Source organism: Rhinatrema bivittatum, chromosome 19 (genome assembly GCF_901001135.1).
Source record: "Rhinatrema bivittatum chromosome 19, aRhiBiv1.1, whole genome shotgun sequence".
Classification (NCBI taxonomy): Eukaryota; Metazoa; Chordata; class Amphibia; order Gymnophiona; family Rhinatrematidae; genus Rhinatrema; species Rhinatrema bivittatum.
Genome location: NC_042633.1, coordinates 29657391 through 29685111, shown reverse-complemented (window position 1 = coordinate 29685111; position 27721 = coordinate 29657391). Strand labels below are relative to the sequence as shown.

Here is a 27721-nt window from a genome sequence, read left to right as displayed (position 1 = left end):
AATATTTGCATAGAAAATAACAAAAAGGAGGTTGGTGGTTCTATGATTATAACATGTCAAATGAGGCAGGGTTGCCTACATGATTATGAGACCCTTCCAACCCTTCTACAAAATTTTTTTTTTGTTCATTATATTTAATAAAAGAGAATTCCACAGTTTGTGTAGGTGCACAAAATTTAAAAATATTCAAAAAATATGAAAGCTTTGCAATAGCAGACATATAAGTGTTTTTCACAGTGAGTGAACATTCTTTGGTTCCTTTTTGATTATTTTGATTAAGTCCCATATTTAGCCAGACAAATATTGGGATTTAAAAATCCTGCAGGTCTAACTAAACATGTCTGGCTAGATCAGAAGGGGTCTGGGGTGTGCCAGGGTGGGGCACCCATTATCCAGCTAACATAACCAGATAACTTTAGCGCTGCCAGACAGCAGTTCTAAAGGTAGCCAGGTAAGTTTAACATAGCAGAGTATATGCAGTGGTGCAGCTGTGCCACTGAATATTCCAGCAAAGTCAGCCAGCAGGTGAAAATGGATCCCTAAGAACATAAATGCCATGTTGGCTCAGACCATTCAAAGGTCCATTGAGCCCAGCATCCTGTCCGCATCACTAAGAAGTACCAGGCAGAAGCCAAAGAATAGATTGTCCTTGTTGCTCACTCCCAGGCATAAGTAATGGCTTTAACAAGTCTACGTGGTTAATAATTGTTTACAGACGTTTCCTCTAGAAACTTATCCCAACCCCTTTTAAAGCCAGCTATGCTAGAAACCTTGACCACACCCTTCAGCAACAGACTCCACAGCTGATGTGAGAAAAAAGAATTTAAATCTGCTACTTGTTAGTTTCATGGTGTGACCCCTAGTTTTAGTACTATTTGAAAGGATAAATAACCATTCCCTATTCACCTGTTCCACCCCACTCATGATTTTATAAACCTCTATCAGCCTTAACCTGTTTAGCCTTTCTTTCCTAAATGTGTAACTGTACAGCAGCAGTGGCGACATGGTGCGCCGACACACCACCACCTCAAAGGGTGCACTGGTGCCCTCAGGGTCTGGCGCCCCAGACAGTAGCCCATCTCGCCTGCTCCTTCCAATGGTCCTGCCCACAGGAACACACAGCATAGTGCACCGCCAGAGTGGCGCTCTTTGGAACACTTCCGGCAATCCCCTGCAGGCAAGGAGACAAGAGATTAACTTCCTCTCTCTTCCAGCTTCACACTCACACTCTGTCCAGACTCTTCTCTCAGGTCACTACATGAAACTCTAGATTGATCCATTGAGTCCCTCTTGTGGGGACTCAATGGATCAATCCGTTGAACCCACTCACTACACTTTGCTATATGTCCTCCAGTGGGAGAAGCATAGGAGGCCCATCTCAAGTTTCGGCCCTCATTCCACCACCACTAGGGATGCTTTCTGTCTGTCCCAGGTTTTACCCCTTGTTCCCTCCCCCCCCCCCCCCTGCTGAAAACACTTCCACTGGGGTGCCCCTCTATGCATCCATCACCTTTTCTGGGAAGAAATGTTTCCTTACATTACTCCTGAATATATCCCTTTCCAGTCTCATAGCATGAACTCCTCGTTCTGTAATGTCTTGCCATTGAAAAATCATTGTGACTTCTGCATTACTCTTACCTTTGAGGTATCTGGATGTGTCTGTCACAGTCTCTCTCTCCTCCAGGTCCCTAATCCTGCCACAGAAGAGGTTTGTCTGGCATGTACTGTAATGTTTATTTCACATGGAGATAAAAAAAAGATATTTAACAGGAAGAGAGAAGATTGTGGACCATTGCAGATGGTGTGGAATGAGTTCATACTGGCGTGGGGCTGGAGCTATCAATCTGTGCCAACAGGAAGTGCCATAGGGCCACTACAGGAAGCTTGGGGTCTTCAAAGGAAATGTAGCAAAATATGGAGACAAGCAGGACTCTCATCAAAACCTGCAGCATCTTCTTTACCAGAAGCAGAATGATATGTACCAGAAGAGAAAGCAGCAGTCTGAAAGAGCAAGAATAGAAAAAGGGAGGAGAAAATGGGCTTTCAGGGGTGGGTTGCACATGGAAAAATTAGCGTATATGCTATTTATAAAGCTCAAATATGCATAAGTAAGGGGTTGCATGTAAATTTATGCATGTAAAAAAGGGGCAGTACCAACATGCATATAAGATGCTAATTTTCAAGAAATCGAGACACATATAGATTTGGTGGTTTACTCGCATGTGCGCCTGCTTCTTATGTGACGTAATAGTAAACGTCTTTAATTCTGAAACACTGTCTGGGTGGGTGGTCTGCGTGAAGTGGAGGGAGTTCAGGCTGAAAAGCCAGGAGTCTCCCGAGGACTGGGCAAACTGGTCGACGTGCACATGTTGGAAGCTCTGCTGATTACATGCATAAACGCGTGTAAAATCTCCCCACATATATTTTTAAAGTGAGAAATAAAAATACAGGTGGAGACCTGCTGGGCACCACTTGGCTATGCTTAGGTTATAAAACACTGGGGTAGATCTGTACGCAGCCATGTGCACGCGCAGGTCTTTGAAAGTTATCCTCTTAGGGTTCCCTCACACCCCATCTTGCTGTGCTGTACTTCCTCACACTTCCACTGCCTGTGCTCACTCATGCCCTCGCTCTCTGTCCTGGGCACCCTCCGTTTGCTTGCTGTTCTTCGTGATATTCCTCCTGTGTACTCTTGCATTCCCCTCTCTGTGCGCTCATGATTCTCCTCCCTTTCCCGCTTCCCCCTCTCTGAACACGTCTCGCTGTACTCTGTCTGTGCTACTCATGCCCTCTGTGCTGTGCTCCCTTAAACCCCTCCGGGCAGGCTATGCTTCTGCATCCTCCCCACTAATTTTATGCTGTGCACCTCCCATTCAGCTGAAGTTGCAAATCATTCACTTTCTTGCTCCCCTCTCTACGTCTGGCTACATTGTGCTCTCTCATGATTCCCATCTTTCTTAGTCCTCATCTCAGCAAAACAAGGTCCAACCTACCTTATCAGTTCTTTCTTTTTTGACTTTTTGTACCGTTTTCTAGCCTGCAGAAAATGATATGAATGAATAAACAACTCAGAGAATGTATTATCCTAAACAATATCTCATATTCCCTGTACGTACCTGGATCAGTCCAGACAGTGGGTTATGTCCCCAATCCAGCAGATGGAGTCAGCACAAACTTTGAGGGGGCGTCACCATATATACTACTACCCCCTCTGCAGGAGTTCAGTATCTTCTGACTCCAGCAGATGCGAGTAGGAGAATCAGGGTTTCTCCCAATTGGTGTAGGATATTCTTTCCCTTTCTTTCTTTCCCTCTGGCTCTTGCCTACTTCACTTTGGATCAAGTTTTTTGCTTAAAAAAAAGGTTTCCAGTTTTTGGGGAGGCGTGACTTGCCTTCTGTGTTTGTTTGCTCTCTCTCTGCTGTGACCTTGCAGACTGCGCCGGGGTAAGTTGTAGACTCTCTTGTTTTAGATTGTGTTTTTTCTTTCACAGCTCCGGTGCCTCGCGGATGCCGGTGGAGCCGGCCTCTCCGCACTTGCTCCCTTGTCGGCGGCCATCTTGCAGCTCCTCGTGGGCTGCTGGGTCAAACGGGGAGGATTTCCTCGGCGGGTCGTGAGGCCGGGAAGGCCCCCCCACGGCTTTTTCTTCCGGCGGGCAGTGCAGGCTGACCGGGCCCCCCGCTGCGATCTTTTTCGCGGCCCCCTCGAGGCTTGATTTATTCATTTTGTGCTGCCGGCTTTATTTTTCACGGCGATCCCGATGCCGCGGCCGTCGCATTGCTCAGCCTGCGGCGAACCGGGGTCGCGGATTTCCCGCGAGGGCATCTGCGCACGGTGCCTTCCCAGGGGGGAAGGCACCTCGCAGTCCCTCGCTGAATTTGTTTCATGTTTGCCCGGGAGGCGCGGGCCGGCCCCGCCCCCATTCCTGGCAGGAACGGCGGCCATTTTGCATTCCCAGCGCCCTGAGGGGACTCAGGCAGCGCTGGAGGACAGGGAATCTGCGGAGGTTTCTCCCCCGACCTTGCTGCCGGAACAAGGCCCGCAGGGGCAGGGTCCAACGGCTTCTCCCTCCCCCAGAGCCCCCTCGGGCAGACCAGGATTCTCCCCGGAGTTTATTCTTCTTATGCACACGGCATACCTACAGGGGTTAGATGCTCCTGCAGGACCTCCCCCTGCCAAGATACCACGGACGTCGCCCTCTTCACAGGCCCGCCCCGGCAGGAGCGGGGGCCCCTCACCCGCACCCTCCAGCCCGGGCCCGGCCCTCTTCCGGGTCTGTGGGAGCGGTGTCAGGCCCAGCAGATACTGGGCCTGATCTTCCGGACTTGGGCCAAGGGGACTCCGCGCCTGAGGGGGACGACCCGCGCACGCTGCGCCTCTTCCAGAGGGAAGAGCTGGATGACCTTATCCCGCTGATTCAGGAATTAGATCTGGACCCTCCGCCGGATCCGCCCGCTCCAGTAGCGCCCACGGTCGTCACTTTTTCGAAGGGGGATCCAGTCCTAGCAGCCCTTCGGCCGAGGGCCCAAGCGTTTCCCATCCACGAATCGTTCCTGCAGCTTCTCACTAGGGAATGGGATACCCCGGAGGCTTCCCTGAAGGTCGGCCGTGCCATGGAAAAGCTGTATCCACTACCGGAGGATTTCCTGGATCTCATCAAGGTACCAAAAGTGGACTCCGCGGTGTCGGCGGTCATGAAGAGGACGACTATACCAGTGACGGGAGGAGCGGCCTTACGGGATACGCAAGATCGCAAGTTGGAAGTTTTTCTTAAGAGGGTCTTCGAGGTCTCCGCACTGGGTATGCGAGCAGTGATGTGCAGTTCGCTTGCCCAGAGGGCGAGCCTTCTCTGGGTGCAACAACTTCTCACGTCTCAGGATCTGCCAGCCGATGAGGCCGCCCAGGCAGATAGGCTAGAAGCTGCGGTGGCGTACGGGGCGGATGCCTCGTACGACCTGTTTCGGGTCCTGGCAAGATCCATGGTTTCGGTAGTGGTGGCACGACTGCTGTGGCTTTGCAACTGGGCGGCGGATATGTCCTCTAAGTCGAGTCTGGGCTCCCTGCCATTCAGGGGTAAGTTCCTCTTCGGGGAGGATCTGGATCAGATCATCAAGTCTCTGGGGGAAAACGCTGTTCATCGTCTGCCGGAGGATAGATATCGTCCTTCTAGAGCGTATGCCTCTTCCCGGACCAGAGCCACGGCGCTACAAGAGCTACAGGCTGTCTGGCTCCCGGCCCTCCGCCTCCAGGTCTCAGCCCTGGTCACGTTCCTTTCGCGGTCGTAGGCCCGCGCGCACCGCCTCTCCTAAGGCCTCACAATGATGTCAGGCTCGCCCACTCCGCCGTCCCCAGGATTGGGGGTCGGCTGGCGCTTTTCTACAAGGAGTGGGCGCAGATCACCTCGGACCAGTGGGTCTTGGACACCATAACACGGCTACGCATTGGAATTTGTCCGCCCCCCGAAGGGAAGGTTCATCTTCTCCCCCTGTGGCTCGGCTCCCAAGAGAAGAGCGGTGCAGCTGACGCTAGACAGGCTTCAGGAGATAGGCGCTATTGCGCCCGTGCCCTTCGGAGAGGTGGGCTCGGGCCACTATTCCATCTACTTCGTAGTGCCCAAGAAGGACTGATCCTTCCGGCCCATCTTGGACCTAAAGGAAGTCAACAAGTCCCTCAGAGTTGTCCGGTTTCGCATGGAAACGCTGTGGTCTGTGACTGCGGTGGTACATCGGGGGGAGTTCCTCGCCTCCCTGGATCTCACGGAGGCCTACCTGCACATCCCCATCCACCCGGACAATCACCATCTCCTCCGGTTCAAGATCCTGGACCAGCACTTCCAGTTCATCGCTCTCCCGTTCGGATTGGCGACGGCACCACGCACTTTCACCAAGATCATGGTAGTCGTGGCTGCCGCCCTTCGGAAGGAGGGCATTCTGGTCCATCCTTATCTGGATGATTGGCTCATCCGAGCGAAGTCTTTCACCCACGGACAAGCAGCGGTGGCCAGGGTAGTACAGTTCCTGCATTCCCTGGGCTGGGTGGTGAACTTCTCCAAGAGCTCCCTCGAGCCCTCGCAGCGCTTGGATTTTTTGGGGGCGACCTTCGACACCTGACTGGGCAAAGTCTTCCTACGTCAGGACAAGGCGCACTCCTTGCGGGATCACATACAGCAGTTCTCTGCATTACCAGATCCCACCTCCTGGGACTACCTGCAGCTCCTGGGAGTGATGGGCTCCACCATCGACATGGTCCCTTGGGCATTTGCGCACCTCAGGCCCTTACAGAGGGCGCTCCTCTCCCGTTGGAAACCGATTTCGCAGGACTACCAGATGATCCTCCCGCTCCCGCAGAATGCCAGGGACAGTCTGGGCTGGTGGTTGGATCCGTTGAACCTGGCCCGCGGCATGTCCCTCGATCTTCCAAATTGGGTGGTGGTAACCACCGATGCCAGTCTAGTAGGCTGGGGGGCAGTCTGCGATCGAAGCGCCACGCAGGGGACATGGTCCGCGGTGGAGGCGAAGTGGTCAATCAACCGTCTGGAAACCAGAGCGGTCAGACTAGCTCTGCGACATTTCCTGCCGCTTCTTCGGAACCGGGAGGTCAGAATCCTATCGGACAACGCTACCACCGTGGCCTACATCAACCGCCAAGGAGGCACGCGCAGCCCGCAGGTCGCGCTCAAGGCGGCGCTGCTGATGCAATGGGCAGAGCGTCATCTCGTCCGGCTAGCGGCCTCGCACATCGCCGGGGTGGATATCCAGGCGGACTTCCTCAGTCGCCACTGCTGGACCCCGGAGAGTGGTCTCTTTCCGACGAAGCGATGCAACTTCTCGTCCATCGGTGGGGGGCCCCCCACTTGGATCTGATGGAATCTGCTCTCAACGCCAAGGCTCCACGCTTCTTCAGTCGCCGGAGAGCGTGGCGCGGAGGGAGTGGATGCTCTGGTCCTCCCGTGGCCGCCACATCTTCTACTCTACGCATTTCCACCGTGGCCCCTGGTGGGCAGGATGCTCTGCAGGATAGAAGGCCATCAGGGGACCATGATTTTCGTTGCCCCGGAATGGCCCAGGCGGCCTTGGTTTGTGGATCTGCTACAGCTGGTGATCGGGCCAATCAGAATGGGGCACCTCCCCCGTCTCTTACATCAGGGGCCGGTATTTTTCGATCAGGCAGAACTCTTCTGTCTTGCGGCCTGGCTTTTGGGAGGCGGTAGTATCAACGCTGCTGCTGGCACGGAAGACATCGTCGGTGGCCTATGTTCGAGTCTAGAAGGTTTTCAAGCTGTGGTGTACCAGCCAGGACACGAGTCCCGCAAAGGCTTCTGTCCCTCAGATCCTTCAGTTTCTACAAGCGGGGGTGGACAAAGGGCTTGCCTATAATTCACTACGGGTTCAGGTGGCCGCCCTTGGTTCGCTGTTGCGCGATGGGGGTTCTCTCCTACAGCACCCGGACATCGCTCGTTTCCTCAAGGGTGTCAAGCATTTGCGGCCTCCGTTACGGGACCCTTGTCCCTCCTGGAGTCTCAACCTTGTGCTTCGCTCCCTGTCGGGACCACCGTTCGAGCCACTGCACAGTGCAACGATTAAGGATCTCACCCTCAAGACTGTCTTCCTTGTGGCCATCTGTTCCGCTCGACGCATCTCGGAGCTGCAGGCTCTGTCGTGTAGGGAGCCTTATCTCCGCTTCTCCGACTCCGGAGTTTCGCTCCGCACCGTTCCCTCTTTCCTTCCGAAGGTGGTGTCTGCATTCCATGTGAACCAGACGGTGGAATTGCCGTCCTTCTCTTCCTCAGAGCCGAAGTCTCTCCGTCTCTTGGATGTCAAGCGCACTCTGCACCTCTATCTGGAGGCTACAAATGAGTTCCGGATTTCTGACCATCTCTTCGTACTTTGGTCCGGTCCTAAGAAGGGGTCTCAGGCCTCGAAGGCGACCATTGCCAGATGGCTGAAGGCCGGCATTGCCGCTTCCTACATTGGGGCGGGGCGGACTCCCCCACCCGGCATTGTCGCGTGTTCTCAGGCGGCTTCCTGGGCGGAGGCTCGTTCGGTCTCCTCTCAAGAAATCTGTAGAGCAGCCACCTGGAAATCGTTACACACGTTCTTGAGGCACTATAGTCTGCACCTCGCCTCTTCGGTCTCTGGACACTTTGGCGAGCAGGTTCTCCGAGCAGGCCTTGCAGGACCCCACCCTATTTAGGGAAGCTTGGGTACATCCCACTGTCTGGACTGATCCAGGTACGTACAGGGAAAAGAAAATTATTCCTTACCTGCTAATTTTCGTTCCTGTAGTACCATGGATCAGTCCAGATGCCCACCGCGTTTTGGTTTTTTAATCCTGCTCAGCTCTTCTCTACGGTACGGTAGTGTTATATTTCTTTCACGACTTTTCAGTTTTCACTGTTTTTTTCACAGCTCCCTACAAGTTGGCATGCTGTTTTCGCAGCTTCCTACCCATTGGTAGGACGTTTGCAGTTCGTTACTAAAGTTACAAGGCTTATTGCCGGTTCATATAAACTTGATCCACTAAGGGGGTTTGGTTTTTCTACTCTGGCTTTGATATACTCGATACTGAACTCCTGCAGAGGGGGTAGTAGTATATATGGTGACGCCCCTTCAAAGTTTGTGCTGACTCCATCTGCTGGATTGGGGACATAACCCACTGTCTGGACTGATCATGGTACTACAGGAATGAAAATTAGCAGGTAAGGAATAATTTTCTTATGGAGGACAGAAGTGGGAGAGTATACCTGGGAGAGGTTTTCAGCACTAAGGCTTGGAGGGCTATGTTTGGAGTAGACTCCCAGGTACAATTGTACTCAGGAGTCTATCAGCACTCACAGAAGAGGAGCAGAGGTGACGCAGTGTGCCTGGGGCAGTCTCAGCACTGAGGCGAGAGGGGTAGCAGTGGAGTGGAGCCGTGTGCCCAACTCTCTCCCTGAGACACCAGGAGGTCTGTGCTGGTCAGGGCTACAGGCTCACCAAGTTCCCCAGCTATTCTCACCTCATTTATTGCCTCCTCTGAGCTGGGAGTCAGCGGAGATTCTTGCCGGAAGGTCTCCTTTCTCTGAAGTAGCCTCCTGAGGAAGGATACAGCTTGCTGTGGGTACCATTACATGGCTAATACGCTTAAAACAACAGTTCAGTCAAACTTGATCCAGGTGTACTTTGGCTTGCTTTGAGCTTGTCGAGATATTTGAATTTCACCTGAATCAGTGGGGGGAATTTGTCAACTGCCTCTAGCAGATCTGGATGAAATTCAAAGAAAAAAAATCCCCCAAATACATTTCTGCTTTTCAGAGTCTGCAAAAGCCACACTAGAAACAAAATGTACTTTAAATTTTTCTTCAAAAAAAGGTTCCCTGAATAATTTGAGGAAACATGAACATTTTTTGCTTTGTGTTTTTTTTTTAACCTCATGAAGAGTGTGTAGCCATTGAAAGTAAAAAAAATGTATTACAGTAATCCAATAAAAAGGTCTCACCTACAACTTGTTTGACAATTACTGCTATGTATCCAAATTGATCAACGTGACAGCCACACTATTTTATTCCATTTTCCAGCATGTTTCGTCAGTGCAAAGTGCCAATTGATGTCACTGTCTGATTCAGGGGCCCTCTCTGTGATTATAGTGGCTGAAATTTGGTAGGAGAGTCTCCTAGAGAAGCACCAAGAGTGGAGGCGTAGCCTAGTGGTCAGGGCAGTGGGCTACAAATCAAGGGATTCAAATCCCACTGCTGCTCCTTGTGCCCTTGGGCAAGTCACTTCACCCTCCATTGCCTCAGGTACAAACTTAGTACCTGATTCACTAAGGGTTTTCCCCATAGACACAAAATGGAAGAAAAGCCTTACTGAACCTGGCCCTTAGAGTGTAAACGCTCTGGGGACAGGGAAATAGCTACAGTGCTTGAATGTAATCCACTTTGAAGTGGCTGAACGGCAGAATATTAAAAAAAATGAAATAAAAGTGAACATTCCTGTCAAATTTATCCAAGGGGATAACCAGAATCCAAAGCACAAGAAGATTAAGGAACATGCCTTCCTTTGTTTGTTAGAAAAGTATACATGTGATAGGATACTACCTTTAACAGAGCAGCTACCACCCAAGCAGACTGAATGGGCCATTTTGGGGCTTTATCTAGCATGATTTACTGTTACTATTGATGGACCTTGATCTGACCCAGCAAGCCAATTCTTAGGTTGTTGTCAAATTGTTCAATGCTTCTTTTTTGGAAGACATTTGCATATCGATATTTAACATGACAGATTTACCCAGTAATGTCACCATCTGCCATCTGGGTGTGTTTCGTACTTTCACAGGGTTATGAACATCACTAGGCATGTTCCACAATTTTGCATGGCTATAACTTGACATGTTCAGGGATCCAAAAACAGAGGCCAGTATAGGTAGCAAGATTGCATATACATGCAAAGATCTTCTTCTGTAATCTATAGGACCATCATATCAAGCTTAACTGGCCGACTTACATATAGCACCTGCATTTTAATCCTAGGTTCACAATTTTATTGTCATATGCAGTTAAAATGACACTTATCTTTTTGTCACTTCCCCAATTTCCCCGATACATGACTGGGTTTCGAGTAATTCTTCTTTGGGGGACAAGAGACAAATTTTATCAAAAATATCTACAAATAACAGTAAAAATATACAAATTACTGACAGGGCAACAGTCCACATCTGTATACATTGGCAAGTTGATATCCAAACCTTTGGCATATTGTACAAATGCGCTTATACAAAATCATTTTTTTAGTGTATTCCCGGAAGTGAAGATAAGGTTGCTTGCTCTAAGACTGTAGTGATGCAGCTTTTGTGTTCAAACATGTTTTAATAGCTCGTTCGTCCTATATAAACTTTTGGGCATGGGCAGTTGATCACGTATCACAAAAGGTGACTTACAGTCTGAATTTTGCCTTAACTAATATAATTATTGCATGCCTGGATATTTCCAGTGTTGTGCAGTTACTATCTGACAGCACAAGATGCACTCTCCACAGGGTCAATGACCTGCATGTCACAATTGGCGATAAGGCTGATTTAACCACAGTCATAAGAACAGAAGACTTACCAAACTGGATTAGAGCAACATTCCATCAAGTCCAGTATCCTGATTCCAACAGTGACCAATCCAGGCCATAAGAACCTGGCAGGATCCCAAGGGGTAGAGAGATTCCAAGCTGCTTATCTCAAGTCTTGCCACAAGAATAAGCAATTCAAGGTTATTGCTCAAAAATGGATATAAAACAAAAAATGTGCCAATGTTTATGTATACTGCTAGCAATTTCATGCACCTTATTTCAACAAGGAATTCCTGTCTTGCCATAATAGTCCTCTTTTGGCATATGGGGCTCTTTTATTGCTTTCCTTATGGCTTTGTCTATCTAAAACCGTTGGGCTAATTCTTTTGCTCGCTCTTTAAAATCCTCAATTTCAGTAAACAACAAAGTGATAGGTAGTGACCTACTTGTAGAGTCATCTTCAAGGGGTAATTACCAAAAGGATTCACGCACATAAAAGCAGCATATATCGTGGCAATTTTCAAAAGCTCATTTACATGTAGAAAGTTCATTTACGCATGTAAAACCTTTTGAAAATTACCCATTAACATATAAGGAGGCAAACCTTCAAGACAAGATTATTCCTTTTTGATGGATGTTCAACAAAGTGGTCATCCAACCAGGACACCTTTTCTGGACTGTAATAGCCAGAAAAACTAGTTTTTAATAACTATATTCTAAAGTAAATTTAAAATGATTGTCCAGTGAATTCAACCAAACCAAAATTCATCTAATGTTTTAATTGATGCTTTCCAAATACAAAAGATGTCACCTGTGTACATCTTAACCTGATGGAATCACATCAATGTATATAGACAGGCTTTTTGAATTGAGCAACATATACATTTGCCAAATATGGGGCTATTGTAGCCCCCACTGCTGTACCAAAGATCTGTAAATAAAAATGTTGATCAAAATAAAAATTTTGGCATAAAACAATTTCTGCTAGTTGCAACACAAATTCTGTTGGTATATTCTGAGGCTTGGGTCTGGTTTCTAGCACAGATATTATAATATCTAAACCTTCTTTCTGGGGAATATTGATGTACAAAGACTGTACATCTACAGTTACCAGAATCATATCAGGAGTCTTATCTCTAACATCAGTTAGAAGTCGCAACATATGTGACTAGTCCTTACCATATGTGATCTAGTCAATGGAGCCAAATTTTTTAAAAATTGATCTACTATAATAGATGCTCCAATACTGATCCTTATACTGAACACAATGGGTCTACCAGGAGGATTACAAACATTTTTAGGTATGTAATCCTCTTTTCCTCCTAAAGAAGAATTACTGAAAACACAGTCCTGCGTTGGGAAAATTGGGGAAGTGACACAAAGAAGTGTCATTTTAATTGCACATAAATGTGTGAACCTATGATTAAAATGCAGGTGCTATAAGGTTTGAGCATAAGTCAGCCTGCTGAACCTGGTATGACGGTCCTATAAATTACTCTATGCATTAGAGATCACCATTTGTCCATGTCTCCACCCTGTAGCATTATAATGTTGTAGACGATAGCTGTAGTAACACCAACATCTGTGATTGTTTGTAGCATTACATACTTGTATCTTCATTGACTGCACATTCCATTGTGCTATAACCATACTGAAATAACACTTACTGAACAAACAGCTGCTTCACTTGCATCAAACCTTGCTCTCTGATTTCAACATCCTCCTGCATGGCCTGGAAGACAATGCAAAACCAGCCATTGACTGACTACAATCATGTTTTTGATGCACCAGGATATTAAAAACTGGGGCATTTAAAATTCAGCATTTGGTGCTAGGGCCAGGCAGAAGCAAAAAGGGGAATCTCCCCTGGGGCACTGAAGAAAGCCCTCTTCTGGGAGCAGAACTTAGTCGGATAAGTTATCCAGCTAAAGCTGAATATAGAAACAGAAATGACGGCAGAAGAAGACCAACGGCCCATCCAGTCTGCCCAGCAAGCTTTCGCACTCTTTTTTTTTTTTTTTTTTCTCATACTTATCTTTTACTCTTGGCCCTTAGTAACCTTTTGGTTCTGTTTCCCTTCCCCCGCCCCCCATTAATGTAGAGAGCAGTGTTGGAACTGCATCTAAGTGAAATATCTAGCTTAATTAGTTAGGGATAGTAACCGCTGCAATAAGCAAGCTACACCCATGCTTGTTTACCCTGACTATGTAATTCAGTCCTTGTTAGTTGTTGTCTGTATATAGATCCACTTTTCTTCATTCCCCTGCCATTGAAGCAGAGAGCTGTGCTGGATATGCATGAAGTATTGCCGCCCTGATCTTCCCATTTCCCGCCCACATCTTAGCTGGCTAAATAGATAGCCGGATAAGTTACTTATCCGACTATCTAGCAGCTGCTGAGTTTAACCGGATATTCAGTGGCTCCTAGATAGCCAGATAAGTAGCACTTATCCATCTATCTTCCATTTGAATATCTGCCTCTTTATTGATTGTATGCTGTTACGGTTTTTTTCACTAATTATGATTGCAATTACAGGGTTTTTTTACATAATTATCTCTTCCTATACCACTCTCTTTTATGTTGTATAGACAGGCATTTCGTTGGTATGCACTGGAATTTCTGTTGTGTGCACAGGAATTTTTGTTGTGTGCGTATATGCTCGCTCACCTGTGAATCTGTCACAATAAGTGAATCCAACCCAACAGCACTTAAAGAGGTTCTTACTGGCACTCTTTTAATTTGTGTTGCTCTGCCTTTCTTCCAGCTTTGTACTTGTCGCCCTCTCCATTTTGTAGACTGAATAAAGGGGCTGGTATAGGTGAAGCTCCTGAGCAGTCTTTCTCATCCAGGGCCGCCAACTGTTGGTAGGGTCCACAAATCTTACAGGTACTCTTTTAAGGAGAGCTCTCTAAGTTGAGGTCACATGGAGTAAGATAGCCAGCAGTCCAATAGCAGTGTTCAACAAAAATAGGTTTACTTCAATTTAAAGAACAGGCTCCGTGCCAAAATGGTAACAAACTCATTAACATAAAAAATCAGAATAACTCCTAGGGCTGAAGTTTCCTTGTCTATAGTGCACCTCCTCTTAGCTCTTCTTCTCCCTTGATCTGAAACATGTCCAATATGCCCTCCCCTTGTTGCAACCGTCGCTGCCCGATGTCTCCACTATGCCCACCTTACCTCTTTGGCGACTCCCTCTTTGCTTGATGGAAGATTGGCTGCCGCTGCGTCATCTTGCCGACCTCCTCAGGCGTCCCCGGACCGGCTAGACGCTGCACTCCGCCATGTTTCCCAGAAGCCTAAGGGCGTGCGGCGCGGCCCCGACTCAAGTTCCAGCAGTGGCGCAAACCTCAGGGGGACGTCATCCTCACCGGATACTTAAGGTCTCTGTATTCGCTAACTAATCGAGTTAGCAAAGGAACAGAGGATTCCTAGCTTCCTCCAGGTATCGCTGCGGATGGGATTCGCTCTCCGCATACCTTGCTACTCTGCCTCCTCGGACTTTACCAGAGCTACCTGCTCCTCGGGGGCCTCGCTCTCGCTCTTGTTTTTCAGGTCGCAGTCTGGAACCGGTACTCGCTCCTCGAGGGCCCACGTTCCCTGACTTGCTACTGAATACCACTTCTGCCAGGAAGTCTTCACTGCCTACAACACCTGTGAGTTACCAGGTACTTGCTCCTCGAGGGCCTAATTCATTTCCAGCTCCTGGGCTGCTTCTAAGACTATTGTGTGAGTGTTACCATCAAGGTTCTGTTCCTGAACTCTGCATCCCCTGCCTACTCACTATATCTCAGTCTCTCTTCAGCTCAGCCATCCAGGAATCGCTGTTCCAGTATCTGAGGGACTACAGCCCAGCCAGGCATTCCAGCTCACTACTGCCACCTCTAGTGGTTCCATATACTGTTTAACAAAAGAACTAGTGTGTGTCTGTCTCCATACCCTGAGCCTGACCAGTGGTCCCTCTCGGAATCTTCCCCTGGGGGCGTGGTCATCTGCCACCGCCCAAGGATCCACCCACAACTATCTCAAACACTAACACCCCTTAAAGGGTGGGAAGATTCTCCTCTCTCAAAATCATAAGCAAGGGGGGAAAAATGGGGGGAAAAAACCCCACCCTCCTTACTTCAAACTGGATACCAAGAAACTTCTACCCCAGTGATCTCTGTCCCCACTGTGAAATGGCTGCAGGGGTGAGGTAACTGGAAATCCAGGTGTAGTAGCCCTTCTGCTGGGAAACTGATCAAGATCCCAAAAATCTCATTCTATCCACCAAAAATGTCCAATTGGTGAGGCTTAAGGCCTACCAGGAACACCACTTCCAAAAACACCTTCCTCAGCTACAAACACCCCCAACTCCTCGGTCAATACGATCTCTCCCTTCTAGGCATGCTCACCCAGTACATAAAAGGCAAGACCATCCCAAAAAGGGGATGGTCTAAAGATGGGGAGAGTGTCAAAATGCAAAATCCCCCACAAGATGTAAAACAGGGAGACCTTGGTGAGGGTGCGATGCCACCATCACATAATCTTCTAAGAAAATTAGAAGTGACTCAAAATTCTTGCACAGAAAGAAGTCTGCTTTACTTCTAGATATGTGCAGCTATGGATGCGTGCTTGTGGTTTCTGTGCACATAAAAGGAATCCTCCTCTGTGCTTGTGACCATGGGGTAAATTCATACGAATCTAGGAGTAACGCACTTGTCCAAAATGCCAGAAAATGGGCAGCAGCAGCAGTTTACCCCACAAGCCACCCCCAGCGGAGAGATAGGGGGGCCAAAGGCTGGGCAGAAGACTCAACTGGCAATTGTATCCGAGGCAGGACTCTGTATTCTGAGCTCTCCCAGTGCCAACAAGTCTGACTCACCTCTCTTGCCAAGGCACAGTTCTTCCTGTTTCTGGCCATGGTCTCCATCTCCAGTTCTTTCTGAAACCACAGAAAAAAAAAGTTGAAGCACCTGAGAAATGCATCCAAAAACTAAGTCGACCCTTCATGAGGAAAATGTGTTGGCGTGTGCCATAGCAGAGAGATGCTGAGGTGGCCAGAGCCCTCTCTAGCAACCACAAGACCAAGGCCCGGCCATTTCCCCATTGGGGGGGGTCATTTCGATGTGAAACTTTACCGCTACCAGCTAAGATGACTTCCCTATGTCTTCAAAGGGAAATTCCACTCCTGAGCCGGCAGTGGTCAAGGGTCGGGGGATCAGGATTCTCTGAAGGGTCACCATACCTCTTGAAGGAGCCACTTCCTGTCCAACACGATGGCCTGCCTCGTCTGCAACTCCTTCTGGAAAGGCACAGAACGAAGAAGGGGAAAAGCCTCAGACCAGGTTCCTGACGGTTGCTAATGCTGCTGCTGAGACTTAAAGCCATGCCTGTGACTCCCTTCCCCTATTTACCTGAGCAGAATGATCGTTTTGAGGCATTCCCAGGGGAGTGTTTCGGAGGGGATTGGAAGAGAAAGCGTGCAGATTGTCTTTTCAAACTGAAGCGGATTGTTTTCCATAGAAAGTTTACCCGCACAAAAGGCAGTTTGCAAAGGGATCGTACGCTTGTACATTCCCTTCAAAAGTTAGGTACCAGATCCACAGGTACAAAGTACCCATGGACGAGGCCTGTGAAACCCTCTCTCAGAGTGATTTTAAAGGTCATTTGTGCCGGTAAAACTGTGCTTTACCCAGATCTGAGCTTCTAAAGAACTGCCCGCCCCATGCACGGAGGAAGTTATGCCCGCAGCACCACTCCGCACGTTGCTTTACTCGCAGCGTGAAGAGGGGGGCCTGCGAGAGGAGTTTGCGCTTGCAGGCATACTTTTGAATGTAATTAGTTTTTAAACCACACCGTGTTAATTGAACCCCTGCAGGGTGGTTTGTAACAACACTGGCCCTTTTCAGAAGTCAGCACGCATTTTTTCTCGGGGAATATCTGCAGGTGGGAACGAGTGCGGGCACTTTTCCTGGGATCATTTTCAAAGGGAAAGAACACATGGACTTGGCATTGACGTGGGCAGTGAAAAGATGACCCTCCTATAGAAACATAGAAATGACGGCAGAAGGTGTCTTCTCTTCGGCGAGAAGTGAGGTCACCAGAGGTCTGCCAATGGCTAACAGTACTTCTGCCAGTGAACGGAGAAGAGGTTGAGCGATGACTGGGTGGCCCTCCTCTCTCTACTCAGCTCCACTGTTACCCCCATGCTATGGCCCCTGGCCCCGTCCTTACCCTGCGCACTTCAATCTCTGCTTCCAGTGCATTGATGTCTGCCTGCAGGGCCTCCTGGTATATAGTGTGCTGGTAAATCTGCCATGCAAAGAACAGGAGAAGGTAGGTCAGCAGCTGGACCCCACACACAGAAAACAATCCACAAACTCATGGCTGGGGCATGTTCACTCTGCCTGAGGGCAATTCTTCAGAAACCCTTACCCCCTGGTTCACCTGTTGATAAGCTTTCTCTCCTTCCTCTTCCAGCTTTTGGCATTCTTTCTGCTGCAAAGAAAGGAAACAAGGGGAAAGGTTTCAGATGATTCAAGGCCTCCCCAAGTTTCCCTATCACTGTGACAGAGCTTCCCTTGCAACAACGATGAAGTCCACCCTACGAAAAGGACAGTCTCCCCTGTCATGGCAACAGTATTTCTTTTATTTCTTTTCAAATTTATAAACCGCCTCTTCCCATGGGGCTACAAGATGGGGAACAAAAATACATAAACACTATATTAACAAAAAAAAATGGACAGCAAAACCAGCAATACATAATGGATCTATCTCCCTGCGACAACGATTTGACTCTTCTATGGCCAGTGACAAAGATGGGATCTCTGTCATGTTGACGGTGCTTCCCCTTTCACGACGATGGGGGTCTTCCTTGCTGGGCGCCTCTTACCATTAAGTCTATTTCCTGCTCTAAGCTCCTTATTTCTTTCTTCCTCTTCTCAAGCAAATTTGCCCTCCTCTTCCTCTCTTCCTCTTTCTCATGCTCCTCCATGTCTCATGACCTACAGAAAAGAGGACAATTGAGGTGTTTAAGATCTCAGCATCACTTTATCCCAGACTCTAATCTAACAAGAACATTCCCTTAGCCCCTGTACATAATTCAAACTTTCTGCTATGACAGCCCCTACCCCAGAGATACAACTAAGCATTTTAGCAAGCATATTTGCACCCACCTGTCCCTAGCCTAATCCCTGCATCTCTTTCCCTCTACTCCCCTCCACTCTGATTCCCAATCGTCTTTCCCTTTCACCCCCAACTCAGATGGTAGGAGGAAAGCTGTATTTGCCCAGGCTTTTCATCTGTTGTCAGCACACACTTGTATTTCAATTATTTTATCATCCCCCGAAGGCTTTGCACGTTCAATGGCTGCCCCTCTTACCCATCCCTAGTTACGGCCCTGTCTAGCCCCTATATGTAACTAGAGCTGTCCTTTGTGATAACCTCATGTTGTTGTAACCCAGCCTCTGAATGTATTTAGAACTCTCTACTGTGACAGCCCCATGTCACGTTGACTTCAACCCATCTGTAACTAGACTTCCACTTCATTCAGGCAGGACAGTCCACACAAGTGGGTTATGCACTCGAACCAGAAGATGGAGACAGAGATAACTGACTCACTGATGTCACTTCCTATAGTCCTGCACAGACATCAGCCTGCCAGTATTCTCCATCCCCAGCAGATGGTGGACAAGCATACTTACCTGTGGATGTAGACCTGCCAGGAATAGGGCAAGTTGGCTGACGGGGCTCCCGAGGTGAATGCAGGGTCACCATCCCTCAGCTGAGCATCCTGTTGCAGTATCCAATTCAGAGGAAGTTGCAAGGTGAAGGCTGGTAGCTTTTCCCTCTGCAGACAGTGACTTCGCTTCCAGCTGCAGTAAGAAAGCCTTGGGCTCAGCCCTTTATTTCTTCTTCCTTGCTTCCATCCTGCTGTCTGTTTCCTTCCGCCTTCTCCGCTGGGGTCCGTAGATGTTAGGCAAGCTCTTGTGGCGCGGTTGGCCAAGAAAGTTTTCTTTAAAAAAAAAAACAAAAGGGCCAGCATCGATCCGGCACGATCTTGGGCATGGAGACTAACTTCTGGGCTGATAGTGGGAGCGGTGGATTGAAAGGGCTAAAGATGACAATTTCATGCTGCACAGGAGTGAGAGCTTTGTTACTGTATGGCAGGAAGCAGGCAGGCACCATTTAATAGGCAGGACCGCGTGCAGCAGCGAGGAAACAACATAGCACCATGGAAATGACTCTCGCTTTGTGTAGCATGCCATATGAGGGCAGTGCACTTTAAACTTTTCCTCAGTTTGTGCCAGAGGTATATAGAGGCTCAGGGAGAGGTGCCTCGGGAAGACTTTACCCCTGTGGGGGGATCGCAGTCATGGTTAGAGGAGTAGGTGGAGGCGGCTTCCTGAGGGGTGGGGAAAATCAGCTGAGCCTCCCCTGGTGGGAGAGGAGCTCTCCCCTCCTCCACCGATGCCTGTGACCATGAAGTGGATTCAGAGGTTGCATTGCCCGCCCCCAATGCCGGGCATGGATCTTTCAGCCCGATCGTGGGTAGAAGTTTTCAAAGGGGCTACAGTCCTTTTCCAAAGGGCAGGAGGCACCACAATCAGGGTCTCATGGAAGGCCTCGTCCGTAGTCACCTTCCCTGCAGAGTGGAAAATGCTTGGCCCCTCCCTCTTCCACTCACAAAAGAAGGGACAGAGGAGGTCTGGGAGGAAGAGGAAGAAGATTGGGGTATCTTGGAGGACTCTTGAGAGGAGCCTGGATCCTCTACTGTAGATATTGGGGAGGTGGCTTTGGAGAATAGAGAAATTCCCCCAAATGTGGAGCCTGGATGAGTTGTCCAGGCTGATCTCAGACGCTAAAGATTCTGGAGTGTGAGGAAGCAGTTCCAGATATGGCTAGGACGCAGAAGAAAGATCCTATTATGGTCAGCTTGCGGAAGGCGTCCTGTTTTTTCCCTCTCCATGAAGCGGTGCAAGAGCCGATTGATTTGGAGTGGAGTGCTCCAGAGGCTAACTTTAAAGGGGGTCAGTCCTTGGTGGGTAAATACCCTTTGGACCCTAAGACAAGAGAACAGTTTCGTTTTCCAGAGGTGGAAGCCTTTGTGTGGTGAGCCACTCCTCCGATAGAAGGTGACGCGGCCCTGAAGGATGCTCAGGATCGGAAGAGGCTGTGGCCAGAAATCTGCAGATCTCCGCTTGCTGCTGCATGTAACACGGACAAGTTTTCATTTGTCTCAGGATACTCAGGAGGCTCTGGGAGAGAGAGAGCCAGGAGTCGCCTTCTTAGCTGATGTGGGCTATGATTTGGCACGCACAGTGGCTAGGGGAAGGCTTCGGTGAGAGCAGGCCCAGCCCCTGCTCTGGCTGTGTAACTGGTCATCTGATATCATTTCTAAGTCTAACTTGATGAAGTTACCCTTCAAGGGTCGCCTTTTGTTCGGAGACGAGTTAGAGAAGATGTTGAATCGACGGGGAGATTCCAAGATTCCACAACTGCCAGAGGATAAGAAGTTGGCTCCTCGATCCAATTAGACAACCTTTGTCGCATATGAAATTGATTTTAAACAACCAAAAAACAGAACTTATTCTGTTAAGCAGAAAATCTAATTTTAGTAAAACCATCCATTTTAATACCGATTTCATGCAGACTGAATCTTCTAATTGATTCTGATTTTAGATTAAATAGAGACATAAAACAGAAAATTAGAGATGGTTATTTAAAATTACAAATTTTAAAGCAGCTTAAGCACTTGTTAGATTTTAACAACTTCAGAACTGTTTTACAATCTTTGCTTTTTTCTACCCTTGATTACTGTAATGCTTTTACTTCTTGGAATACCTGGGGTCCATCTAAGACCACTGCAGCTTCTCCAGAACGCAGCCGCAAGAGTGTTATGGGGTGGGGGGAATTTGACCCCATTACCCCAACCCTTATCGATTTGCACTGGCTACCTATAAAGCAAAGAATTGAATATAAAACACTATGTATCTTATTCAAATCTATAAATCACAAACATACTGAATGGTTAAACGCATCTTTGCATCTTCACACATCACAAAGGAACCTTCGTTCAGCCAATAAGGGACTTTTATCAGTACCATGAATCAGAACGGCACATCTATCTGAGGTAAGAGAACGGGCTCTCTCAGTTGCAGGCTCCAAATGATGGAACTCTTTACCTGATGAACTTAGAGTCCAAAAGGATATGAAACGCTTTAAAAAAAAAAAAAAAAAAAATCTGAACACACTACTATTCAAAAACGCTTATGAATTAGCAGCAGAGAATTGATCGACTTGTTTGTTGGATCCTCCACTAGGCTGTTTCCTTGCTTAACGATGTTATACTTGGTTTCATTTGATATTTGTTTTACCCTGTTTTACTTTAATTTTATTTCCTTTTAATTTTTAGCAAACCTCTTGCTAGGTTATTTAGGGCTGGATTTTCTAAGATCGCACCTCTTATTGAATCCCGCGGCAACGGGGGGAGGGCGGGCCTGCGAAAGCCGGCAGCGATCGCACCACCGCGGTGTTATCGCTGCCGGCTTTCGCACCCAATAGCGCTACTGTGAAAGGAGGCGCTATTGGGCGCGCTACTGGCGGCGATAACTGGTCTTACCTTATCGCCGCCAGCGAAGTTTCCGCCGCATCCGCTCCAACACTGCCCCGACTCCTCCTCTTCCGGTCCCGACGCCGCCCCTATCTAGCGATCCCTTTTCGCGTGCGATAGGGATAGAAAATGACCCCCTTAGTTTTTTATTTTGTTCGCAAAGTAATCCACTGTTTATAATTTGATTTACATTTTAACTATGTATTTTTTACTATGTACTGTTTGTATCTTTTTATCTATTTATGACTAATTGTGCACCGTCTAGCTTGTCCACAGATTGACGGTATAATAAATAAATAAAGAAATAATACATTCTCTAGAGGGTGGTTTTGTGACTCTCGACCGTTTCGCTCGTCCAGAGATCTCAGTTCTTTGGGAGGTGCAGGCCTTTTGGTCAAAGAATACTGATAAGGATGGGAACTCCAATTCTGGAGCTTCCCATTCCTCGCAATTAACTTTTGGCCGTCCATCCTCCAGTGCCAGAGATATACTGACGTCTCTCTCAGTTTCATCAGAGATGGACCCAAATCACTTCCAACCAATAGGTTCTGGAGTGTTGAGAAAAGGCTATGCCCTGGAGCTTCAGACCATTTACAGACACTTTTATGGTTTCCCCATACAGCTCCCTAAAGAAAAGAGCTGCTGTACAGGCCACATTGTAGCAGCTAGTTGCATTAAAAGCTGAAGCCCAATTCCAAAGGTGCAGGAAGGTACAGAGCACTATTCCATTTACTTTGTGGTTGCCAAAAAGGAGGGTTCCTTTTGCCCCAGTTTGGATCTGAGAGGGTCAACCAGTTTCATCGGGTGGCCCACTTCAGGAAGAAGACTTTGTGGTCAGTGATTATGGCGGTGCAGAAAGGAGCATTTCTCACTTCCTTTGATCTGACAGAGGCCTATTTGCATATACCAATCTGCAAGAAACATTGGCATTTTTTGCAATTTGTGGTGCTAGACCGGCATTACCAGTTTCAAGCCTTGCTGTTCAGTTTGGTTATGGTGCCCAGAGCCTTTTCCAAGGTAAGGGTGGTGGTGGTGGCAGCAGCTCTTTGCAGTGAAGGCATCTTAGTTCATCTGTATCTGGACGACTGGTTAATTAGGGCCAAGTTGACAGCAAAGAGTCACATAATGTCTTGCAGGGCTGTTCAGTTGCTGCAGGAGTTGGGATGGGTAGTAAATCTGGCCAAGAGCAGGTTACATCCCTCCCATACTCTGCAGTATCTGGGGGTCTGGTTCGATACTGCATAGGGCAAAGTATTTCTCCTAGAACAGTGTATCCAAAAGCTCTGGGGGGCAAATATGGGCCCTGAGGGTGACAGACCAGCTGATAATGTGGACATATTTGCAAACGCTGGGTTCTGTGGCAGCAACACTAGAGGTGGTCCCGTGGGAGAGAGCACACATGCGTCTACTTAAAAGGTCATTGCTGGCCCAGTGGAGTCCTCGGTCCCAAAAGTATGGGATATGGCTCTCCCTGTCAATGGAGGTGAAGCAGAAGTTGCTCTGGTGGATGCAGAGTGATCATCTTAGCAAAAGGGTGAACTTGGAGATTCACGATTGGATAGTGGTCACGATAGATACGAGTCTCTAGGGCTAGGGAACCCACTGCCAGGAATTAGTGGCACAGGGACAATGGTCTCCCGAGGAGAGATCAATCTCTTGATTGTCATCAATCGACTGGAGGCTCAAGTTATTCGGTTGGCATTCTTGGAGTTTGTGAACAGGCTGAGCGGGAGAGCAGTAAGTGATGTCGGACAATGACAAGGCAATGGCCTATATCAATCATCAAGGGGGAACTCTGAGCCAACAGGTCTCTCTGGAAATGGACATCTTGTTTCCATGGGGAGAAAAGCATCTTCAGGCACTGTTGGTCTCGCATATGGCAGGGGTGGACAATATTTAGGTGGATTCTCAGCTGTCACGCCTTGGACCCAGGAGAATGGGAGCTGGTGCATGAGGCCTTTCAACTCATCGTTTCTCGGAGGGGGTGGCATTTCTTGGACCTGATGGCGAGCCGCGGGAATGCAAAGGTGCAGTTGTTCTTTCGAAAAGTTCAGACTAATCGGAGAAAATTCTTTTTCACTCAACACACAAAGCTCTGGAATTTGTTGCCAGAGGATGTGGTTAGTGCAGTTAGTGTAGCTGGGTTCAAAAAAGGTTTGGATAAGTTCTTGGAGGAGAAGTCCATTACCTGCTATTAATCAATTATACTTAGGGAATAGCCACTGCTATTAATTGCATCAGTAGCATGGGATCTTCTTAGTGTTTGGGTACTTGCCAGGTTCTTGTAGCCTGGTTTGGCCTCTGTTGGAAACAGGATGCTGGGCTTGATGGACACTTGGTCTGACCCAGCATGGCAATTTCTTATGTTCTTATGTACTGGGTAATACATTTAAAACTAATAAGAGAAAATATTTTATTTACTCAACACATAATTAAGCTCTGGAAATTGCAAAAGCTATTAGTGTAGCTGCGTTTAAAAAGGTTTGGACAGGTTCCTGGAGGAAAAGTTAATTAACAATTATTAAGGGAGAGTTCCAGAAATCCCCTGCTTATTCTTGGGATAAGCAGCTTGGAATCTCTCTACCACTTGGGATCCTGCCAGGTACTTGTGACCTGGCTTGGCCACTGTTGGAAACAGGATGCTGGGCTTGATGGACCCTTGGTCTGACCCAGTATGGCAAGCCTTATGCTCTTATATTTTGCTGTAAATGCCACCTTATAAGTTGGAACCTCAAACAATGCCCTTTGTGCTGACCGCAGATTCCGCTTAGGGACAAGATGGTAAACTAACTTAAATAGTTGATATGCAATCCTTGATTGATTTTAAACATTGACGTCAAGATTTTAAATTTGTATTTGATCACTAATACGTAGAGGGCATGCAAAAACTACCTTTGCATGCCCTTTGTTCTGTGTGATCTGAAACTGAGACACACTTTTCTCAGAGGCCCATCAACACCCCATTACAATGGTCAAATAGTGGAGATACTAACGCCTGCACCATTGTTCGAAATACTGCAAACTTAGAAAACCTCTTACGCTATGAAGTTTTCGCAATTAAAAAAATAGTAGTTTAATCATACTAGAAATATGAAACTCAAATGTTAACTCTTCATCAAAAAAAGACATTTTCAGGGTAGTCCTCTCTCCTCGCACTCCAATGTTTCTAGATTTGAGAGCATATTCGACTGCCGTTGTGAATACCGGGACCACTTTGGGATTTTAATCTGGTGCTTTTCTGGCAGGTCGCACCTTTCGTACTCTTTGGCAGCTTTCCTTGTGCTTGCTGATCATGAAGATGGTGTTCCTTGTCACTATATGTTCAGCGAAGTAACGTTTGGAACTGCAGGCTCGCTCTTATTGAGAGCCCTTCTTGGTCATTACCCCAGACAGACTGCAGATTAGGACTGTATCTTTCTTCTTGCCAAAGGTCGTTTGGGATTTTCTCTTGAATCAGTCCATTTCATTATCATCTTTGGATAGGGGTTTGGATGTGAGAACTTCACATCTTGCGTCCTTTGGATGTGTGTCAGCATCTGTTGTGCTATCTTAAGGTTACCAACACTTTTTGCATAACTGATCATCTTTTTCTCCTTCATGGCGGTGTAAAGCAGGGGGAAGCGGTTTCGCACACCATGGTGGCCCATTGGATTAAGGATGTGGTAACAGCGGCCTGTGTGGATGCGGGGAAGCCTTTGCCCCAGTAAGCTAGGGCTCATTCTACCAGAGTGCAGGTGGTGTCTTGGATAGAATTGCACCTGCTGTCTCCGGCAGAGATCTGTAGAGTGGCGACATGGTCTTCCTTGCATGCTTTCGCCAGCCATTTAGATGTTGGGGCAAGAAAAAACGCGTCCTTTGCAAGGCCGGCTCTGATGGGAGCTCGGGCAGCCTCTCACCCTTCCAGGGAATAGCTTTGGTACATCCCGCTTGTGTGGACTGGCCTCCCCGAATGAAGAGGAAGGTGAAATTATTTGCCTGATAATCTCCTTTCCTCTAGGACAGGTAGGCCAGTCCACACTCCCGCCCTGGGCTGCCTTGCTGCTGTCTGGCCTATCCTGTTTTGTTTGGTCTTTTTCAGGGGCATTGCTGAAGGCAGAACTAGGAGGCCAGTGAATATGCAGAGGCTAATGAGAATTTACGGGTCGGTGAGGGACTTGGTAATTGTATGGAGAGTAGGTTTTCCTACAGTTTTTTGCAGAAATGCTGACAGGCTGATGTCTGTGCAGGACTATATGAGGTGACATCAGCAAGTCAGTTTGTCTCCATCTGCTGGTAGGAGTGCATAACCCACTTGTGTGGACTGGCCTGCCTGTCCTAGAGGAAAAGAAATTATCCGGCAGGAAGTTCTTTCACCATTCCTGCTGTCACAGCCCCACGTCACAGTAACCCTGGCTCCTGTGTGTAATTGGAACACTCTGCTGTGACAACTCCAAGTCATGGTGGCCTTGTTCCCTGTCTGTAATGAGATCCCTCTACTCTGACGGCCCTTATCATGGTAACACTGGTCCTCTGTATGTACGGTAACTAAAACCCTCTGGTGTGACAGCCCCAGATCCTGGTAACCCCAACCCCTGTATGTAAGTAGAAAGCTGTGTTGTGATAGTGCCACATCACGGCAACCCTGGCTCCTGAATGTAACTAGAACTCTCTGCTGTACAACCCCATGTCACAGTAACTGATTGTAACTAGAACTATATTTTGTGACAGCCCCATGATACTCATATACTCTCTTGAAAGGGTTGGTGAAATGAGTTTAGCATCCTCTGAGGTCACAAACATACATCACAATCCCTTCTCAAGCTTCACAGAGCTGTGGGATACATTGGTTCTGCTGCAGCCGTGACCCCTGCTGGTGCAGACTCCATGGATAAAATGTATTCGGCTGCTTACCTTGCAGCCCTTTTCTTCTCTGCTGTAATCCAGGGACAGGCTGATCATTACTTGAAGAAGTCAGTTGAGTTTCTCCTTATGTGGGTTCCTCACTTGTTCTTTGATGACCTTCACCTATGCAGTCACCTTCAGCATCTGCTGTGGATTGGTCACACAGTAGGATGAGTCTGCTTCTTATGTCATACTCTATCTAACAATGTGGCCTCTAGCAATGATGTTTCTGCTCCCACTATGCAGTTTGCCTTTTAGGAGTACGGATTAATTTTAAAGAGCTCATCAGACACCCAGCACAGGCTTGGGCACAGAGAGATCCAGTATGCCTTATTGTCTCCTTCTTCAGACCAGGAATTCATTTGCTTAAGAAATATAGAAACAGAGAGGTCCATATTCAGCTGCTATCTGGATGAGCTACTTAGCCAGGATATTCAGTGGCACGGCTGTGCCAACTATCTAACAGCTAACCAGAACTTGACAACAGGTCACCACTTAGTTGGATAAGTAGTTTCCAGCCGTGGCAGCCACTGATCCTGGGCAGATATTTAGCTGCCTCCGCTTAGCCAGCTAAGTGGCACTGAATGTGGACCTCTGTCTTCTCTATCCAATTTTGTTCCTTTGTGCACTGCCACAGACCTCAGTTGATCTTTGTCTTTGCCTTCGTTTTTTGTTTTTTTTTGCAACTAGGGATCCTCTGTGCTTATCCCAGGCTTTTTTTGGACTCAGCACAACCACAGCAGGAGAAGCAACTGGACAGAAGCACCAGAACAGGGGACAAAAAAAGAGGTCTGCAGGGGGAAAGAGCATGGAAATCTGGCTGTAGGTGTAGCGATGCTGTTGGAGGAGAGCGCCGCCACCATCACTCTGCAATTGCCTGGGATGCTGCCTAGGCTGGCATTGCCGTAGCTAGCCTAAAGCCATTGTGGCCACGCCGTAGGCACCACTGCCCTAAGGGCACCGTAGTGCTGTGCCACCCTATGACTCAGAAACTGTTGGGGTGAGGGGAAGGCAGGGAGGAGAGGGGAGCACCTGGCCTGAGCATCACATGTCTAGGGACATCAGGCTGCTGCGCCAACCCCCATAGGGCCAAAACCAAAATGCTCTGCCTTGCGGGGCGGATTGGCCTACCGGGGCTTCGGGCATGCCCCTGTGGGCTGGGCAGCCTAGTCACGTGGTTGGTGTTGGTCTCAGCAGCCCCGTGCCTGCAGAGTC

At 48.1% G+C, this 27721-nt stretch overlaps 2 protein-coding genes across 5 annotated transcripts in view; one reads left to right on the top strand and one right to left on the bottom strand.

Moving 5' to 3' along the window:
* GPANK1 (G-patch domain and ankyrin repeats 1) overlaps nucleotides 1–27721 on the top strand; it is a 37804-nt gene that overhangs the window by 435 nt on the left and 9648 nt on the right. The window lies entirely within an intron of this gene.
* On the bottom strand, nucleotides 1677–26633 carry LOC115080576 (differentially expressed in FDCP 6 homolog). 4 transcript variants are annotated; one of them, XM_029584814.1, is made up of 10 exons: nucleotides 26516–26633; nucleotides 17906–18017; nucleotides 17449–17511; nucleotides 17248–17325; nucleotides 16259–16315; nucleotides 15896–15955; nucleotides 12699–12763; nucleotides 8996–9071; nucleotides 2994–3037; nucleotides 1677–2001 (listed from the first exon to the last, which is right to left on the bottom strand). In XM_029584814.1, exons 2-10 carry the CDS (start codon nucleotides 18005–18007, stop codon nucleotides 1815–1817), a joined length of 732 nt encoding a protein of 243 aa, XP_029440674.1. In that variant the 5' UTR covers nucleotides 18008–18017; nucleotides 26516–26633; the 3' UTR covers nucleotides 1677–1814. The 4 variants fall into 4 exon arrangements, with proteins under 4 accessions (XP_029440674.1, XP_029440675.1, XP_029440676.1 ...); XM_029584815.1 differs by having other exon boundaries at nucleotides 16259–16312; XM_029584816.1 differs by having other exon boundaries at nucleotides 17461–17511.

Bases quoted from the DNA above. Each gene is read 5' to 3' on its own strand.
- LOC115080576 (XM_029584814.1), bottom strand. From the start codon at position 18,007: ATGGAGGAGCATGAGAAAGAGGAAGAGAGGAAGAGGAGGGCAAATTTG. The intron at 12,764-15,895 runs GTGAGTCAGACT...ATTGTCTTCCAG, and splicing joins ACTGTGCCTTGGCAAGAGAG to GCCATGCAGGAGGATGTTGA. The intron at 3,038-8,995 runs GTGAGAATAGCT...CATTTTCTGCAG, and splicing joins CAGAGGAGGCAATAAATGAG to GCTAGAAAACGGTACAAAAA.